The 21,147-nt window shown below is 37.7% G+C and overlaps 1 protein-coding gene across 7 annotated transcripts in view; it reads left to right on the forward strand.

The window, feature by feature from the left end:
- Positions 1-21,147, forward strand: part of CCNB3 (cyclin B3) — an 88,020-nt gene continuing 66,873 nt past the window's right edge. For 5 of the 7 annotated variants that reach the window (XR_007409241.1, XM_049107053.1, XM_025468630.3 and 2 more), the window contains exons 1-3: positions 13,016-13,170; positions 16,803-16,935; positions 19,758-19,844. Coding sequence is in view for 6 of the 7 variants with exons in the window: in XM_049107053.1 (XP_048963010.1) it covers positions 16,837-16,935; positions 19,758-19,844 (186 nt within the window). In the remaining variant the exon portion in view is untranslated. Of the gene's footprint in view, positions 72-13,015; positions 13,171-16,802; positions 16,936-19,757; positions 19,845-21,147 lie in introns of those variants that run through there. The other 2 variants (XM_049107054.1, XM_025468632.3) reach the window with 2 other exon arrangements.

Genomic DNA, 21,147 nt, shown 5'->3' on the forward strand with positions numbered 1-21,147 from the left:
GGGGTCGGACCGGCTGGCTCCGGGACCCATTTGCTGAGGCGGCATTTTCTGCAGCCGGTCGCTCTGAAGCGGTCAGTCACTTCTCCGGCCCCCTCTCCGTGTTTTGCTTTGTGCCTCCTTTTGTTTGTTTCCCGCTACTTGGGGAGAGTCCCTTTGACAAAGCGAGGCGTTGGTTTCAAGCTGGCTAGGGCTCGCGCGAGGTACAACTTCATTTCCTAGGCGCTCACAGGGCCTTTTGCCTTACGGATGTAAGTCTATAAACGAATTTTCTGGTCAGAGCTGTGGAGAGGTAGCTGAGGAAAGTAGGCTATGAGTCGGATTTTGTCTTTGTTGTTGTTGTTTTCCTTTGAAACCAACAAACGTCTGGAACGTCTGACGAAAGTATATACTTTCTAATACTATACTAAGTATAGCATTAACTGGCGACAGAGTTTTTAATCTTTGTCAGTGAATTGCACGTTTTAAACCAAGACTCTTGGAGGAGAGGAAGGGGATCTGGAAGCCTGTGTAGCCGAGTTCCCCCATAGCATTGGTGGGCGTTCCTCCCTCCCCCTCCCCCCGCCACCGGTTAAGGATGTTAAAATGAAGTGAAGACTGGTCTAGTCCTTTTTTTTTTTTAAAGATTTTATTTATTTACTCATGAGGGACACAGAGACCTAGGCAGAGGAAGAAGCAGGCTCCATGCAGGGGGCCTGACGCGAGACTTGATCCCGACTCCCCAGAATCACACCTTGAGCTGAAGGCGGCGCTAAACCGCTGAGCCACCCGGGCTGCCCTGGCCTAGTCCTCCGCGTGGTCACGTCCTTGCCCCGTGGGGGGTGTCAGGCAGAGACGTGTGCCTGTTGCTCTCAAATCTAGAGGGTGAATGGGGGTAATGAGTTCATGTGGCCACTAGGAGGTCGCAGCTGCTCGGAAAACGTGTTTCGCTCAGGGCACGAGATCCTCCGTTACCGAAGCCCGTTTTTGCCAAGGTGGTCCGCAAATGAAAAGGGGAATTGGTGAGTCCTCCCTCATAGAGTCACTCCCCACCCACAAAACCGCACTTTTTGTGTGTGTGTTATAGTTATTGATACATTTCCTTCAAAAAAGTTGTTTATAGGTTCAAGGAAAGCAAGTGCCTTTTCTTTTCTTAATATATATATATTTTTTATTTATTTATGATAGTCACAGAGAGAGAGAGAGGCAGAGACACAGGCAGAGGGAGAAGCAGGCTCCATGCACCGGGAGCCCGACGTGGGATTCGATCCCGGGTCTCCAGGATCGCGCCCTGGGCCAAAGGCAGGCGCCAAACCGCTGCGCCACCCAAGGATCCCCAGCAAGTGCCTTTTCTATTTCGTTATGAGCTTGGCTTTCCAAATGCTTGAGGAGAATGATTGTGTTTTACTGATTTCCATTTACCCTGCAAAGGATAGCACTAGGTTAATCTATGTTAGTGGTTGTTCAAGAAATTGCCATGCTCAGAATCATATAGAAGTGTTTGGCCATAGCTAAAAATGTTCAATCACCTAGGTCCAAAATGCCTGGCTTTTTGCAGTAACTTCCTCGCTGGTTCCACCAAATCTTTTCTTGCTACTCTTAAACAGATTTTTTTTGAAAGAACCAATATATCTCATTAACTAGTTATTTTAAAAACAGCTTTATTGAAATATAATTCAAATACCACATAATTCACCTAAAGTGTATAACTCAATGATTCTTAGTATATTCACAGAGTTGAGGAACTATCACCATAATCAGTTTCAGAACATTTTAATCACGGAAAAAGAAACCTCATACTCTTTATCACACTCCAGCTCCCCGAACCCTATGCTTACCCGGCCTTAGGCAATCACTAACTTGCTTTGTCTCCATAGAGCTGCCTATTTTGGACATTTCGTATAAATGGAATCATTCGGTAGGTGGTCTTTTGTGACTGACTTCTTTCACTTGGCATCACTTTTCCCGGTTTAGAGTTGTGACCACATGTGTGAAATGATGTTTTCGAGGGATTCTTGTTAGATGCTTGGTGCCAAGAATTTTTACTGGAGGGTGGTCGTGCGGGCACCCTCTGCCTAGTTCATACCCAAACTCCAAAGTCCCAGGAGGAAATCTGGTGTACACCATTAGATGTATTGTTTGCACAATTAAGGTACAGTGAGCTACCTTTATCTGTTAGGGTGGTGGGGAACCCTCCCTAAATCCATGTTCCCAGATTCTAACCAAGGGGCTAACCTTGCCTGCAGGATTTTCAGATGATAACATTCTCAGGTCTGCTATGTTAACTACACAGACTTTGAAAGGGATTTCGTTGATTTTGTAGATCAATTTGAGGGGGATGCCATCTTAATATTAAGGGTTTCAATAGAAGAATATGGGATGTCTTTACATTTATTTAGGTCTTTAATTTTTCTTAAAGATATTTTGTGGGTTTCAATGTACAAGTCTTGTACTTCTTTTGTTAAATTTATTTCTATATGTTTTATTTGTTTTGATGCCATTGTAAGTGGAATTGTTTTCTTGATTTTATTTTCACATTGTTCCTTGCAAATCTATAGAAATATAATTGAGTTTTGTGTATTGATTTTGTATCCTACAGCCCTGAGCTCATTTATTAGCTCTAATTATTTTTGTGGAATCTTTAGCCTGTTAATATGGTAGATTGTGTGGATTGATTTTTTGAACCAGCCTTGAATCCCTAGAATAAATCCAGATCATTTGGTCATGGTATATAATATTTTTATATATTGCTAAATTGTATTTGCTAATATCTTGCTGAAGATTTTGCATCTCTTTTCATGAGGGAAGATTGATATGTGGTTTTCTTTTTTTGTAGTCTTTGTATGGTTTTGGTATCACAGTAGAAGTGTTTTCATATGAGTTGGGAAGTATTCCTTCCTCTTCTATTTTCTGGAAGAAATGGTGAAGAATTGGTGTTAATTATTCCTTAAACACTTAGTTTAGTTCTCCAGTGAAGTAATCTTGACCAGGTGACACTTCTTTTTTGAGAATTTTAAAATTACAAATTGAATTTCTTTAAAACTATGGAGCTATTCAAACGATGTATTTCATATTGGGTGCATTGTGGTATGTGGTAGTTTGTGATTTCCAGGGAATTTGTCCATTCCAATTAAGTTGTCATATTTATGTGTGTAGAGCTCATAGTATTCCCTCATTATCCTTTGGATGTCAGTAGGGTCTGTAGGGTTGCTGTGTCTTCATTGTGGATTGACCATTTTATCATTATGTAATATTCTTCTCTGCCCCTGGCAATTTACTTTGCTCTGAAGTTTACTTTCTCTGATATTAATAGAGCTACACTTGCTTTTTTCTTTAAAAAAATAATGTATGATACGTCATTTTCCATTTTTAATTTTCAATCTACTTATATTTGAAGCGCACTTCTTGTTGACATTATATCATTGGATCATTTTTATTGAAATGTAGTAAACATAAGATATTATATTTGTTTTGGGTGTACAACATAGTGATTTAACATTTATATAGATTGCAAAGCGATCACCATATTAAATCTAGCTACCATCTGTTACCATACAAAGTTGTTATGATACTATTAACTATATTCCCTATGCTGTACATTGCATTTCCATGTCTTATTTATTTTATAAGTGAAAGTTTGTACCTTTTAATTCTCTTCCTCTATTTCAACCAACCTTCTCTGGAAACCACCAGATTGTTTTCTGTATCTATGAGTCTGTTTCTGTTTATTGATATGCTTTGTTTCTTTAGATTCCATGAAATCAAGTGATATTTGTCTTTCTCTGACTTATTTCACTTAGCATAATACACTTTTGGCTCATCCATGTTGTCACAAATAGCAAGATTTTATTCTTTTTCATGGTCGGGTAATATTCCACTAAAATCTATCTATACCACATTTTCTTTATTCACTCATTTGTTGATGGACACTTTAGGCTGCTTTCATATCTTGGCTATTGTAAATATGCTGCAGTGAACGTAATGGTGCATATATCTTTTAAATTTAGTATTTTTGTTTTCTTTGGATAAATATCCAGAAGTGGAATTGCTGAATCATATGGTATTCTTATTTTTAATTTTTTGAGGAACCTCCATACTATTTTCTACAGTGGTTGCACCAGTTTACATTCCCACAAATGGCACAGGAGGGTTCCCCTTTCTCCACATTCTTGCCAACACTTGTTATTTCGTATTTTTTTTTTGATACTAGCCATTCTGACACATGTGAGGTGATAGCTCATTATGGTTTTATTTGCATTTGCCTAATGATTAGTGATGTTGAGCATCTTTTCATAAGTCAGTTGGCCATCTGTATGGAACCACAAAAGACCCCAAATAGCCAATGTGATCTTGAGAAAGAAGAATAAAGCTGGAGGCATCACACTCCCTGATTTTAAACTATACTACAAAGCTATAGTAATTAAAGCAGTATGGTACTGGCACAAAAACAGATGCATAGATCAATGGAACAAAGTAGAGAAAAAATAAACCCATACTTATGTGGTCAACTAGTCTATGATAAAGGAGGTGAGAACTTGTGATGGGGAAGAGAAAAAATCTTTTTAATAGATGGTCTTGGCAAAACTGAACAGCTACATGCAAAAGAATGAAATGGGACTACCTTTTTACACCAAATATAAAAATAAAATGGATTAAAGACTTAAATGTAAGACCAGAAACTATAAAACTCCTAAAAAATAAAAAAACAGGCAGCGAGCCCTTGCACATCAGTCTAAGCAGCAGTTTCTTGGATCTGTTCCTAAGGCAAGGGAAAGCCAAAGCAAAAATAAACGAATGGAACTGCACCAGAATAAAAAGGTTCTGTATAGTAAAGGAAACCATCAACAAAGTGAAAAGACAACCTGCTGAATGGGAGAAGATATTTGGAAATGATATGACTGATGGGGTTAATTTCTAAAATATATAAAGATCTCAAACAACTCAATATAACCCCCCCACACAAATAATTCAATTAAAATATGGGCATAGGACCTGAATAGGGTCATGTGTTTTTTTCAAATCCACTGCCAATCTCTTTGAATTCCTCTACTTAAACAATTTACACTTAACATAATAATTTATCTGTTAGGGTTTATTAATTAACTATGTACTTATTAAGATTTTATTTATTTATTCATGAGACACACACAGAGAGGCAGAGATATAGGCAGAGGTAGAAGCAAGCTCCTACCGTGGGGAGCCCGATGTGGGACTCGATCCCAGGACCCCAGAATCACGGCTTGAGCCAAAGGCAGACACTCAACCACTGAGCCACCCAAGTGCCCAGATCTGTTAGGGTTTAAGTCCACCATTTTATTTTTTGTTTTCAGATTATTTACTCTGTTTCTCATTTATATGTTTTCTTTTACCTGCCTTCCAGTCAGTTACTTGAACATTCTTTTGAATTCCATTTTGATGTATCTATAGTGTTTTTAGTGCAAGTTTGAGGTATTAAATGATATATGCACAATTATCACAATCTATTGGATTGACATTTTACTAGTCAGTAAGGAGGTATGGAAGGAGGTGTAGAAACTGTGTTCTTCTGCCATCCTCCATCTATATTATTTTAAACATTTCCTTCACATACAATGAGAACCCATTAAGCAGTGTTACAATTTTTGCTATAGCTCTCAAACATACTGACAAGAGAGCATCAGAAGGAGAGCCTATTATGTCCACCTTTAGTTTTGCTCCTTCTACTATTCTTTCTCCCTAATGTTACAAGACTCTTCCTATTACTATTTCTTCTGTTTTGTGAACTTTCTGTTCTTTTAAGGTAAGCCTCTGAGAATGACTTGATTTGCCCTTCACTCCTGAAAGTTATTTTTCTTGGATATAGCATTCTGAGTTTACAGCTTTTGTGTTGTAGTACTTGAAAAATATTGTGTCATCTCCTCTGGCCTACATGGTTTCTGTTGAGAAATCCATCATCATTCAAAAACATTTTGTCCAATTAAAAAGGTGTCATTTCTCTCTTGCTGCTTTTAAGGCTCTTTTCTTTGTCTTTTAGTTTTCAGGAATTTATGATATGTTTTTCTTTGAATTTCCTTGGGTTTATCCTGTTTGGATAAACATTATCCTGTTTGGGGTTTGCTTAGCTTCTTGAATATGTAGGTTTATGTCTCTCTCAAATTTGGGAAAATTTCATCCTTATTTCTTGGAATAAGTACAATCTCAGGGTAAAAGGGTTCAAACATTTAAAATTCTATAAGTATTTTCAAATAAACCTCCCAAAGTTTATGGCAGTTTTTACTGCTGCTGACAGTGAATAAAGTGCTTGTTTACCCATTCCTTTTTCAATAGCAGTTATTGTTACGCTATTAAGCCTTTGTTGATGTTTTAAACAAAAACAATGCATTGCTATTTTAATTTGTATTTATTTTTTGTAAAATTGAGCATATTTTCATTTTTATCGATCGTTTTTATTTCTAAGTGTTCATTTCTTGACAGCATTTTTGATGCATGGTTCATCTTTTTCTTGTTGATTATGAAGTTGTCTTTGTATCTTTTAGAAATTAGTCTTTTGTCATTTGTATTGCCAATGATTTTTTCCAGTTTGTTTTTAGGTTTTTAATCTTGTTTTTGTTTTTTATTTGTTTTGCTAAACACATTTTCAATTTTTAGCTATTAAAATTTACCGAAGCTTTTGCTATCTTTAATATTTTTGTTCTGTTTAGAAAAGTTTTTCCATCTGCAAGATTATAAAAGTATTCTTTTATATTTTGTTTAGTATTTCCATGGTTTCATTTTCACAATTAAATCTTGGGTCCATCTGGAATATATTTTCATGTAAAAGTGAAGTAGAAAAAAAATAAAAGTGAAGTAGATAATAGCAGATCTTTTCTATCGGGGGAAGGAGAAAGAAGAGTTTATGAGAATGTAGTCTGCCTGGGAGGAGGGAAATACTGGAAAGTGATAGACTATTTCCTATTTTCTATTTCCTATTTTCTCAGTGTTCTCTCTGATTGCAACACAAAGGAGAGGTTAAGTCAACTGGAGCCATGAAGGTTGAGAGAAAAACAAATTTAAAAATTTTGGGAAATTTATATCTTTTGCTCAATAACTTTTTGTTTTTGTGAAAATCTGGGAGGAAATAGGAAAAATGAAATAGGCTCTTTTGTAATTTTTATATTGCTGTTATTTTGATAGATAGAACTTCTCTTCTCTTGACTAAAGAAAGGCTTACAGTCCTTTATTTACCTTAGTACTGGAAATCTTAGCTATAGAAATCAGATAAGGAAAAGAAATATAAGTCACTCAAGTTGGAAAAGAACTAAAACTGTCATTATTTGCAGATGACATGATACTATATATAGAAAACTCTAAATATTCCACCAGAAAACTATTAGAACTAATATATCAGTAAGATTGTCAGACACAAAATTAATATACAAAAATCTGTAGCATTTCTATACACTAATAATGGAGTAGCAGAAAGGGAAATTAAGAAAAACAATCCCATTTACAATTATACCAAAAAGAATAAAATATGTAGGAATAAATTTAATCAAAGAGGTAAAAGACCTATACTGTGAAAACTATAAAACATTGATAAAAAATTGAAGACAACACAAACAAATGGAAAGATATATCATGATAGGTTGGAAGAATTAATATTGTTAAAATGTCCAGGGTGCCTGGGTGGCTCAGTTGGTTAAGTGTCCAATTCGATTTCAGTTCAGGTCATGATTTCAGGGTGGTGAGACAGAGCTCTGCGTCAAGTTCCAGACTGAGTGTGGAGCCTGCTGGAGATTATCTCTCTCTCTGCCCCTAACCGTACTAATGCTCTCTCCCTTAATAAAAAATATTGTTAAAATGTTCATAATAACCCAAGGAATCGGGATCCCTGGGTGGCGCAGCGGTTTGGCGCCTGCCTTTGGCCCAGGGCACGATCCTGGAGACCCGGGATCGAATCCCACGTCGGGCTCCCTGCATGGAGCCTGCTTCTCCCTCTGCCTGTGTCTCTGCCTCTCTGTCTCTCTCTCTCTGTGTGACTATCATGAATAAATAAATAAAATCTTTAAAAAAAAAAATAACCCAAGGAATCTATAGATTCAATGCAATACCTATCAAAATACCAACAGCATTTTTTACAGAACTAGAATAATCCTAAAATTTATATGGAAACACAAAAGACCCCAAATAACCAAAGCAATCTTAAGGAAGAAGAACAAAGCTGGAGGTATGCTCCCTGATTTCAAACTATACAACAAAGCTATAGTAATAAAAATAATATGGAACTGGCACAAAAATAGACACATAGATCAATGGAATGGGATAGAGAACCCAGAAAATAAACCCATGTTTATATGGTCAATAAAACTATGATGAAGGAGGAAAGAATATACAATGGGGAAAAGACAGTCTTTTCAATAAATAATATTGGAAAAATGGGACCCCTTTCTCTTACACCATATATAAAAACAAAGTATATTAAAGACCCATATGTGAGACCCGAAACTGTAAAATTCCTGAAATAAAACATAGGCAGTAATATCCTGGGCATCAGTCTTAGAAACATATTTATGTTTCTCAGGCAAGGGAAACAAAAACAAAAATGAACTATTGGGATTGAACCAAAATAGAAAAAGTTATACACAATGAAAGAAGAAGTTGTTGTTTTCATCAACAAAATGAAAAGGCAACCTACTGAATGGAAGAATATATTTGCAAATGTTATGTTTGATAAATAGTTAAAATCCAAAATATATAAAGAACTTATGAAACCCCACACCAAAAAAACAAATAATCCAATGAAAAAATAGGCAGAGGACCTGAGTAGACATTTTTCCCATGAAGACATACAGATAGCCAACAGACACATGAAGAGATGCTGAATAACACTGATTATCAGGGAAAAGAAAATCAAAACCACAATGAAATCTCACTTTGCAATGGGTCAAAATGGCTAGTATCAAAAAAATAAACAAGTGTTGGCAAGAATGTGGAGAAAAGGGAACCCTCATGTGCCATTTGTGGGAATGTAAATTGGTGCAACTACTGTGGAAAATAGTATGGAGGTTCCTCAAAAAATTAAAAATAGAAATATCATATTATCTAGTAATTCCACTACTGGGTATTTACCCAAAGTAAATGAAAACACTAATTTGAAGAGATATATTTGTGCTCCTGTGTTTATTGCAGTATTACATACAATAACCAAGATGGAAGCATATATGTATATATAATAGAATATTACTCAGCCATAAAAAAGAACAAGCTGTTGGCATTTATGACAAAATGAATGGACCTAGAGGGTGTAATGCTAAGTGAAATAAGTCAGACAAAGACACATACCATATGATTTCACTTATATATAAATCTCAAAAACAAAACAAATGAACAAACAAAAAATAGAAACAGATTCATAAAGAGAATAAATTGGTGGTTGCCAGAGGAGGGGATGAATGAAGTAAGTGAAGGTTCAAACTTCCAGTTTTAAAATAAAAAAGTTAGGGAAATTAAAAGTACAGCACAGGGAATATAGTCAATAATATGATAACTGTGTTGTGTATTGATAAATGGTAACTACAGTTATCATGGTGATCATTGTGTAATGTATAGAATTGTCAAATCACTATATTGTACACCTGAAAGTAAGATAACATTGTATGCAACTATACTTGAATAATAAAAATTAAAGAAAATAAAGAAGACTTAAAGTGACTTGGGTTAATAATGTATTTCTTTTTTAGTGCATCCCAGTGGGGCATTTGTCCATAGTGATTACCCTCAAAAGAAAATACTAATTTGCTTAGTTAGCAAATATTTTTAATCATTTGTCAAAGAGGCAAGTATAGGGTAATGATTATGTGTCTGTTTCTGGAATCAGATTGCTTGGATTTAAATCCCAGTCCAATAACTTGCTAGCTGTGTAATCTTGGGCAAGTTACTAAACTTCTCTGTACTCTAAGTTTCTCTTCCGCAAAATGAGAATATTAACACCTCATTTTATTATTGTGAGTCTCAGAACAGCATCAAACATAGAATAAGCAATTGTTAAATATGAACTATTGTTAATGCTAATGACTGGAGATAGAGCACAATTGATATGGCCCTTATAGTTATGGGCCCTGTATTCTTTTTGTTTTATTTTTTATTGTACATTGTAATTTTTAGAATTTAAAAAATTGTAATTAAGGTATAGTTGACGTATATTAGTTTTAGGTATATGATTAGATAATTATATACATCACAAAATGCTCACCATAATAAGTGTAGTTACCATCTGTCACCATACAAAGTTATTACAATATTATTGGCTATATTCTCTATGCTGTACTTTTCTTTTTTTTTTTTTCTATGCTGTACTTTTCATTCTCATGACTTATTTGTCTTATAGCTGGAAGTTTTTACTCCTTAATTCCCTTTATCTATCTCCCCTCACACAACTACCAATTCATTCTCTTTATTTATGAGTCTGTTTCTGTTTGTTTTTTGTTTGTTCATTTGTTATACATATATTTTTTCATTTGTTATATTTTTTAGATTCCATATGTAATTGAAATCATATGGTATTTGTTGTTCTCTGTAGGACTTACTTCACTTAGTGTAATACTCTTTAGGTAAGGACCTTGCATTCTTGAGTGAGAACATAGGTTAAAAAATTACAAATAGCAATAATTACTCTAAAATAAATGTAAGGGGCCGAGATAGAGTATAAAGGAATGGGAGGAGAATCCTACATTAGATAACATGGTCAGGGCAGGCCTCTGAAGAGGGGGCATTTGAGACTTGAAGCATCAGGAAAAAAAACCAAGTAATTTAAAGAATAGAGGGAAGAATGTTCCAGGCAGTGGAAATAGCATGTACAAAGATCTGAGGAGAAGAGTTTTATTATATTCAAAGCTTTGAAAGAAGACCATTATGGCTGGAATGTAGTGAACAAGAAAGAGTGGTGTGAGAAGAGGTTGATGATATAGGCAGGACCTTGTAGACCAGAGTAAGGAGTATGGATATTAAGTTCTGTGGGAAACCACTAAAGCATGAGAGAGATGATATAATTTTCTTTTTTTAAGATTTTATTTATTTATTCATGAGAGACACACAGAGAGAGGCAGAGACATAGGCAGAGAGAGAAGCAGGCTCCATACAGGGAGCCTGATGTGGGACTTGATCCCCAGACTCCAGGATCATGGCTTGGGCCGAAGGCAGGCACTCAACTGCTGAGCCACCCAGGCATCCCTAATTTTTCTTTTTTTTAAAAAGATTGATCTTGTATTGTATTCACATTAGAGATCAAGATTGGAAAGGGGGAGAGCAGCTTGGAGGTTCTTGACAATGGTCCAAATGAGAGACTGTGGTGGCAGTGGAGGTGGAGAGAAATGGATGGATGTAAGGTATGGTTTTAAGGTAGAATCAAAGGTCTTGCTGAAGGATAGGATATGGGAAGGTAAGGTGATAGAAGAGAGTTTGAATCAAGGATGATACCCAAGTTTCTGGCTTAACAGGCTTGATGTGGTACAAATTTTGGAAATGGAAGATATTGGAAAAAGGATCAGGTTTGGTTAGCATTGTGAAAATGTTGAGTTTGAGGTTGTCTATCAGACATCCAAGTGGATATGTGTAGTAAGTTGGATTTATGAATCTGGAGTTCAGGGCCAGTTTTTAGATGATATTTGAAGTTGTGGATCTTGGGACGCCTGGGTGGCTCAGTGGTTGAGCATCTGCCTTTGGCTCAGGATGTGATCCCGGAGTTCTGGGATCAGGTCCCATGTAGGGCTCCTGCACGGAGCCTGTTTCTCCTCTCTCTGCCTATGTCTCTGGCTTTCTCTGTGTCTCTCATGAATGAATGAATGAATGAATGAATAAATAAATAAATAAATAATAAATAAATAAATAACATCTTAAAAAAATTAAGTTGTGGATCTGGATGAGAAAACCTAGGGAGATTAAAAAGAGAAGAAGGCCTGGGATCATGTGAAAATTCCAGCTTTTTTAAAAAATATTTTATTTATGAGAGAGAGAGAGAGAGAGAGAGAGAGAGAGAGGGAGAGGGAGAGAGAAAGAGAGAGTGTGAGCAGGGGGGAGAGGCAGACTCCCTGCTCAGCAGGGAGCCTGACTTGAGACTCCATCCTAGGACCCTGAGATCATGACCTGAGCTGAAGGCAGAGGCTTAACCGACTGAGCCACCCAGGTGCCCCTGAATATTTCACCTTTAATGTAGAAGCTGTGAGATCCTAAAGGAAGAATGGTCTGATAATAAAGGCAGGAAAGTAGTTTAGTGGTAGAGTAGCTGCTGTATATCCAGCAAGTCCTAGATTTTATCCTCGGTATCTCCATTTACTCTTAACATCTTCAGAGGACAGGGCAAGGCTATTGATTCTTGCTTTTGTCAGTTACTCATATATAGTTTTTCTAGCTCCTGGAAGAAAGCAGGTACTCAATAACTGGTGAGTGAGTGAGTGAGTGAAATGAATGAGAATATCTGAGTTGTAATACCTGCTTTGCCACAATGCAGGTTTGTGGTATCGGGCAGTTAGCAAGCTACTATTTTGTTATCTGTAAAGCAGCACTAGCAAAAGTACCTATCTTTTTGGACAGGAATTTAAACAATAAAAATTTATAGCAGCACAGAGCTAGTGGTAAATTGATGCTATTATTAGGTCTACTGCACTTATGGGTGCTTAACCATAAAATAGGGGCAATAATTTCTGCCCTGTTTCCCTCACAAGGAGATATGTGAAGCCAGCAGGAGTTAACATTTGACTCTACGAAGGGTTATTAATATTAATATTTTAATTGGTCTGAATCTGCATTATGCAGCCACTCTCCCGCACCATCTTCCAGCAGGATTATTTAAATGAAAACACCTCTTTAAATTGACCCAGTGCTCAGCTGGTTAGTCCAGCGGGTTCAACCAATTGTACTCGAAACCACGCCCCAATGCGAAGTCTATTAGCCGCGGAGTTCAATTTAAAAACACCCAGCCCCGCCCCTCCTTCCTTAGGGGAGCACGCGCCCCAACTGTGCACGCTGATTGGCCCCTGCTGGCCAATCACCACCGCACTTCCTTCTGAGGCTGTAATTTTCAAAATTCGCTGTTCGGCAGATTGGAGCGAGCACAGGCCGGTTTGAGGAGGACACGGGTCACTACAACACGGAGCTCCGTTCATTTCCCGGAGCCTCTCCTGGTCTAGGAGTGCAGTGCGTCCATGATCTTTCCTGTTCTGTCCTCAATCTTGATGTGAGGTAGGCGCCTTTGGGCTTACACTGCCCGCTCGAATGTCCGGCCCTATCGCACGCGGGTTGATGCCTGAGCACCACTCCAGCCCCATGTTAACATACTCTTCTCTCGCCGGCGAGCACGGCATCGGCATCGGCATCTCCTGTCCATGAAATCTTTGTTTTGTTCTGATGTCAGCAGTTTGTACGAAGTTGGGCAGGGAGTGTGTTTTAGAGGGTGAGATGGAAAAAGAAAGGAGACTGGGTCCTACCTTTTAGATAGAGCGACCAGTACACGTGCCTGAATCAGAGTACATTTAAAAAACGTCTTTTCACAAGTGGAAGTGTGGAGGATCAAGTTCATCCACGGGACGTATTTAAGTCAGAGAGTGCATACTTGCAGGATGTCTTTGGAATTACAGGTTCGATGGAGGATATGAAGGAGGATGGAAACGGGTGCTCTTTCCTTTGTTATCCCCTTTATCTGCACTGGCTCTCTTCTATACCCTACCCCAACTGCTGCAGCTCTGGCTTTCCCACTGCTCTGTGCTTTGGTTCACTTAGGATCCTAGAATGTTGGAGGTCGAAGGACCCTAGAACAGTGCTTCTTAAACTTTGAAATGCCTACAAATCACCTGGGGATATTGTTAACTTGCACTTTTCAGATTTGGTAAGTCTAGCTGGGGTCCTAGGATTTTATTTTATTTTATTTATTTTTATTTTTGGGGGGGCCCTAGGATTTTAAATTGCTAGCAGGCTTCCAGGTGATGCTAATATTGCTGGTCTATTGACCGTGGTTTCCGGAGCTAGGGCTCTGGTCCCATTGCCTCATTTTCTTAGGTGGGGAAACGACCTAGAGAGGGAAAAGGGATTTGCCTAGAATCATCCAGTCAACTAGGGGCAAAGTCAGAGCTAGACCCTAGGCATCCTTTCCAGCCCAGCGCTGGTTTTGTGGACACTATGCTACATTCTCTCCCCTGTGTCATGCTGCCTGTAACCTGCTTTTATATGTAAAATGAAGTTGCTGTTGTTTCCTGTACACTGTCTTGATCTATGGTTTTGGAGGCTAAGCAACTGGGCTTCTAAACAAGCCAGCTTGCCCTTGTTTGTGTTTTTAGCACCAGCCCTGGGATGCTCAGTGGGGTCTCCAGCACTTAATCGTGTGTATATAGGGAAGATGGAAAGTCTGGAAGGTGGAAAGGATTTTAATTTTCTCGTCCAAGTGTGGCTCCATTCTGTAGGTGGTAGAATTTGAGATGTTCTGTTGAATGTCCCTTAATGAAAGCTTGTTTTTAGTGGTGTCAATGGCCTCTCCCTTCCCAATGGCAGAGAAATTAGTTCCTTAAGTCACTTTGTGTGTCCCCCAAAGCAAGTGATTAGTGTTTAGGATAAAGAAGGTGGTGTATGAATATCATATGAAAAACCTTATTCTCTCTGAGGTTTAGTTACCTGTGATATCATCAGATGAATGTTTTTTTAGCCTGTTGAGTCCACTCTATTTTTTCTTTCCCCTTGAAAGGTAAAAGTTTCAGAACACGAGTCTTTTGTCATCCATAAAACATTGTATGAGGTGTGAATAATAACAGGAGAGTAAGTGGTTTTCGTACCATGCAGTTAAGGGTGGGTAGACCCAATTTAGCTTTATTGTTGCTTGGCTGAGTTTTGAGAGATGAGATGGAAAAGAGGTATTTAGGGGAGAAGAAGGAAAGTAAGACGGACCTCTTATTTTGAGGGCCTACCATGGGTTTGGTTTTGCCCATACAAATTTGCTTTTGAGCCATACAATGCTTCTGCAAGTAAATGGTGGTATTCCTCTATTGCAAATGAAGAAATTAAGGCTCAAAGATGCTAAGTTGTCCTGTGTAGAAATCCAGTTGTTTCCTAAAAACTCTACTCATTCTGTCTCCTTCCACTACCACATTACAGCCTTTCACTTTGGATCATAGATGGTTTTGGAGTGCTTTTGAGTATGCTTGGAGAAACATAATGGTGTTTTAGAAAGAGCCCTGGAAAGAGCTGGATGATCTCTGCTGCTTAATCATTTGTTCTGTGTAGTAAGTCACTTAACACATTAAGGCCTCTAAAATGGAAAGAATTATATTTATACTGTGTATCTTTTTTTGTGAGGACCCAACTGACATAATAAAGTGTGAAGGCACATATGCTGACTTTTCCTAACAAAATGTGCAATACTTCTTCATCCAAAGCAAAACCTAAATCAGCTTTTCTCCTTTTTAAAACCCCTCAAGCTGCAGTCTTCTCCACTTCCCCTTCTGAACAGCCTGGCCCCAGCCTAGCATTCAGCCCCTTTCTAACTCCTCCCCAATATATTCTTTATACTCCATACTCCAGGCAACTGGGGTGTCCCTGCACCTGCCATGCTCGACTTGTTCAAGCCTGATGTTCTGCCTGGGCTAAGGCTTTCTTTTCCAGGAATGCTCCCCAGTCTACTTGGAAACCTCTTTGTCATTTAAGTCTAGATCATATATAACCTCCACTATAGAGTCTTCTTCCACCCCTTTCCCAGACAAGTTTATTGGCTTCCCATTGTGTTTTTGTAGTACTTTGTAGTTACCTTTATTAAATCGTTTGTCACATTTTTATGTTACTGTTAGAGCTATGCATGTGAATACTTATAAGATGCATGATTTATTTGCATTAGTATTTTCCATTGCCTGAAATATCTGGTACAGAATGGTAAGCTAAGCTTATTACATTACCTTTAGGGTCTTTCTTAGAAGAGCCTGTTCTTTTTCAAATGCATTTGAATTTGGAGATTGAATATGGGTGAGGTTGGAAGGGCAGTTTCATCTGAGTGGGAAGAGTCTCATAAATCCAAAAACCAATTCCTCCTAATAATGCATTTGCTTGTGAGACACATAAGTGTATCCTAACTATTGAACACTCACAAAAAAAGAACCTTAAGGAATGTAGAATGGGGTACCCTACTGATAGGGAACAAAGATAAGACTCTCCCCAAGGCTGTAACGACGGTTAAATTTTTATGTTGAGTGATTTTCAGTAAGTTAGTTCCTTTATTGTTATCTCATCTTTTGAATTTTTTTTTCCTACCAGGTGTCTCTGGAACTGGATTACAGTTTCTTCTGATTGAATGCAGTCTTTGAATACTCTGGCCTATCATGCATTAGTGTGTGTGTGTGTGTGTGTGTGTGTAGTGCATTCTTGTATCTTCTCTGTAGCATCATTATAATTGCTGTGCCAGGACCCTGTGCCTTTTAAAGAATATTAACCCTTCCAGTTGGCTTCCATACTATATGATCTGTGATATTCTTGATCTTTTTTAATGCAAAATACTCATGTGACTTGTTCCCAATGTTTCCAGGCCTAAACTAGGAGGTGGGCCACAGTTCCAGTGCCCACAGAGGATGGCAAGCATTGTGCTAGGCTTTTTAGATAGAATATCTTATTTAATTTGAACAGTATACCTACCCTACAGAGGTAGGTATACTTGTCTCCATCTGAAGCCCAGGGAGTGTATCACTTGCCCAAGGTTAATTGTGATAGAACTAAGATTTAAAGACAGACCTGCCTAACTCAAAGTATGTTTACTTCTAGATATGCTCTAGAGAGATTGGGTATTAATTATGCGATGTTTCTGGTGAATGGTGTTTTTTTAAAGAGTCCCTTTCTGATTGCAGCTCTATCTTGGATAGATACTGCCGAACCTGTGAGATGCCACTGCCACTACCATCCCGAAGCTCCAAACCTGAGACTAAGAAATCTCGGTCCAGCAAAATTGTGCCCAGTGGTAATAATGGCCAATCCGAAAAGGTTAGAGCAAGCTGCCTCTCCCAATGGTGTCTCAGGTAGCTTCTTCCTATGTTGAGTCAGTCCCTATTCTCACTTCTGAATCATTCTGAGTATGTGTTGTTTAACCTGAGAAATTGGGAAGGAGCAGTACCCCTTGTAGCTGAAGAAGACCAGCAAATTAGAACTTGGGTTCTAAGTGTGAACTCTCCTTTCCCATAATGCATAGCTGAAGTGAAGGGTGTCCTTCACAACCTTCAAAAGCAAACAATGCTCAGCTCTTGTTAATGACAACCTCTACACTCTTAGTTTCTGGGAGATGCTCATAGTACCTTGCTGGGAGTCTGCTTAGTACATCCTGGGGAGAGTACGAAGATTAGGTCAACAAGTATGTTATGCTTTTTATAGCTGTTAAATTTGAAGAAGGGGTCCATTTTGATTTTGCTGTTTTGACCTTGTGGATAGTTTGACATTGTCATTCCAACCCTGGGTTGTTCTTTGTTCATCATCATACATATTTTAATCAGAGTTTTACTAAAACTGATGAATTGTCATTAAGGGAGTATTTTCTGGAGCAAACATCATTAGGCCAATTTAATTTCCTTGATTGGTTTTCTCTCAGCACAGATAAACATTTTCTAATGATTTTCATTTTTTATTTTATTAAAATGATTTTCATGGAGGTGCTAAATGTTTTTTTATATATAAATTTGGCAAGAAAGATTTGATACATTGATCAGATTTTTGTCTATATCAAATTTGCTGATTAGAGTTCTGCCATAATAAGTTTTCTTTTGTGGTAGTTATTTTTCCCAATCCAGCTTTCTTGGGGCACATTTTATAAATCTAAACTTTACTGAGTTCACTTTCACCTGTGGATTTTATTTGGGGCTGATTATTTCTACTGGTAATATTAAGTGGGAATTGGATAGCAGACGGATATTTTATTTCTTAGCTAATTTGTGAGTTTTGTGTAACCACCAAATATTATTTATCATGAACTAGATAAAAGACTAATAGTTTACTGATTTCTTAGCTTAATCAATTCAAAAATAGAGGTAATTCTTAGCTCTTTCAGGATTGTTCTGCTGTGTTAGATTGGTCTATTGTACTGATTCCAATTCTCTAAACTTCTGATCACTTACTGTGATCAGATCATATACTAATTGTTCATGATGTAGATGAACAGAGTAAATAAATGATGTGACCCTAATGCTTTGCTTCACATTATAATAACTGATATAAGTAGGGCAAGGTTCTTACTTCATAAAGGAGATTTGATACTTAGGAGGTTTTCGCTAAAGAAAAACTGTTAGGGTGTAGAAGAGCCCTACAGTGTGATTTACCCTAACCTCTAGTCCCATAGAGATGGTATTATTCACTTGGGAGTTGGATAAGGCATGCACAGATAAATAATACCTAGAAATAAAGCCGCCTTTGCTCCAAAATATTTACCTCACTTCCTGTCTACTATCTCTCCTTCATATATACTAACAATTAGAGGTTAATATGGATTACCAAACTCCTTTCTCAAAACACAAAATTTATATGTTGGCAAATTGAATTTAAATAAAATTAATTAAAAACAAAACCCCACAAAATTTGGGGTACCCGGACGGCTCAGCTGGTAGGGCATCTGACTCTTGATCTCAGGGTTGTGAGTTCAAACCCCATGTTGGGTGTAGAGGATACTTAAAAAATAATAATGATAAAGAAATCATGAATATGTATACTTTAAAAAAATTCAAAATTTGGGATGCCTGGGTGGCTCAGTGGTTGAGCATCTGATGCCTTTGGCTCAAGGCATGATTCCCGGGTCCCGGGATCAAGTCCCACATCAGGCTTCCTGCATGGAGCCTGCTTCTCCCTCTGCCTGTGCCTCTGCCTCTCTCTCTGTGTGTCTCTCATGAATAAATAAATAAAATCTTTAAAAAAAATTCAAAATTTTCCCTATGAGGCTTAAAATCACATTATTTAAAAATATGATTTATGTACATTTATAGTTTATACAGATTTTTATTCTATTTTATTTATTTTTTAAAGATGTATTTATTTGAGAGAGAGCATGCAAATGGGAGGAGGATCAGAGGGAGAGAGAGAATCCTCAAGCAAACTCCCCATTGAGGGCGGAGCCTGATGTTGGGCTTGGTCCCAGGACCCTGGGATCATGACCTGAGTTGAAATCCAGAGTTGGATGCTTAAGTGACTGAGCCACCCAGGCACCTCTATACAGACTTTTAAAAATACGTATTTTCTCATTTTATCCTCAAATAAGGTTATCATTCCAATTTTACTGATAAGAAAATTAAGGCTAAGAGAGTAAGTGATTTTTCCAAGGTTAACAGCTAGTAATAGTAAAGAGGTTATCCTGGACCAGTACCTAGGTATGCATGTTATTGTCCTTATTGGGAATGTCTTAAATACTCAACACAAGAGATACTTAAATATTTGTTAAATTATTGAACTAATTCACTTGAGAGCATCCATATTAAAGGAATGACTGGGAGAGAGGCAGGGTGGTCGTGATAGTTGTTAATCTTGGATCAGATAACCATAAAGATGAGAGAACTAAGAGGGAAAACTAGCTTTACCAAGTTATTTTGCTCATTCTAAGGGTTACACTGAAGGTCATCATCTTAGTCTTGTCCCCATGATCAATGATTACCTCCTTCAGGGACTCTCTAAGCAGCAGTGAGTGCTAACATTTCCTTGTGTTATAGTTTGTTATATGCATCCCCAGTTGCTTGGAGATTCTGGAGTTTCCCCCTGAGCCCCATAGATGACCCAATAGTCCCTGAAAAGTGTTCGTGATTGGATATACTCATTTACCTCTTTTACTTTTTTAGAGAGGGGAGAATTATCAAGAAAAGATATCTTCATCTTCACCTAGAAGACTATGCAAAAAAAGATCAGCTTTTGAAGATCTCACCAATGTGAGTATGCTAGTCTAATTCTCTGCTGTGGTTTTGCATAAGGTTTAGATAACCTCTTCCTTAAGGGACCTTCGTGGGTTACCAGACCCTGACCCTCTCTAGAATTTTGAGAGCAAATTTTACTTGGAATTAATGAGCCAATTTCAGATACCACAGGAGCTCTTCTATTGGCACATATCATCGGGATTAATTGGCTGAACTTTCTGGAAGCAGCAGACAGAGTGACTATCAGATATGAAATTATAGATAAATATAAGAGCTATGGGATCTTACATTTAGATAAAGTCCAGATGTGGCTCAGCTAGCTCCCTAGGCCTTGGAGGTAAGTATCTTGATGGATTCATTGTAGTTCAAGGCACTGTTTATCAATTCTAGCACTATGAGCATTTGGTGCAGTAGTTTTTCTATTGTATATGGTTGTCCTCAGCCACAGCATCTCTGGCTCCTGGCATTAAATTCCAGCAGCAACCCATTCATAGTGACAATCAAAATGCCACCTGATGTACAGAACCATTGAGGACCACAGTTCCGTGACCTGGTCTTCAGTTGTGGAGACTGAGAAACTCAATTTTGATGAGAATTGTTGAGTTTACTTCCAAGTTACTTCTTTTCTGGTATTATTAAGATACCAGCAAAACCCAGAATTGATAGTTAAACTGTTACTAACTGAATGTGGAATTGGGCCAAAGCACTAGGCAGGATGAGCACTGAGTGTTATGCTCTATGTTGGCAAATTGAACTCCAATAAAAAGAAATAAATTTTAAAAAAGGCAAAGCAATACTGGAAGTTTTAGCTAGAGCAATCAGCCAAGAGAAATAAGTAAAAAAAACATTAGGATATGACAGAAAGAAGTAAAATCATCACCATTTGCAGATGAAAAAACAAAGGAATTGGGCCAAAGGTAATTTTTGGTCTTAGATAATAATAGATGATGACTACTGAGTGCTTAACATGTGCTTTGCACTATTCTAAACACTTTCTCCTGTATCTGCTCCCTTAATCTTCATTCATTTCTATAAGGTATATACCATAATTATGTCTACATATTAGGACTTGCTCAATGTTGCTTTATAAGTCTGTTTCATCTAGGATACAGAGAATCCTAGTGAACTATTCCTGCCCTCCATAATAGAGTGTCCTTCTGTGGCTACCAGAATACTTGTATCTACTAGATAATATTTTACTCCCTTGAGCAGGATTGGATAAGCATTGGTAATGTTCTGTCCTTTGGGTCTCTGCTCTTTAGATGCTGCTGTGTGACTACCTTTGTACTAACATAGTCTCTTCCCCATACAGATTACA

This window comes from Canis lupus, chromosome X (assembly GCF_003254725.2).
Source record: "Canis lupus dingo isolate Sandy chromosome X, ASM325472v2, whole genome shotgun sequence".
Classification (NCBI taxonomy): domain Eukaryota; kingdom Metazoa; phylum Chordata; class Mammalia; order Carnivora; family Canidae; genus Canis; species Canis lupus.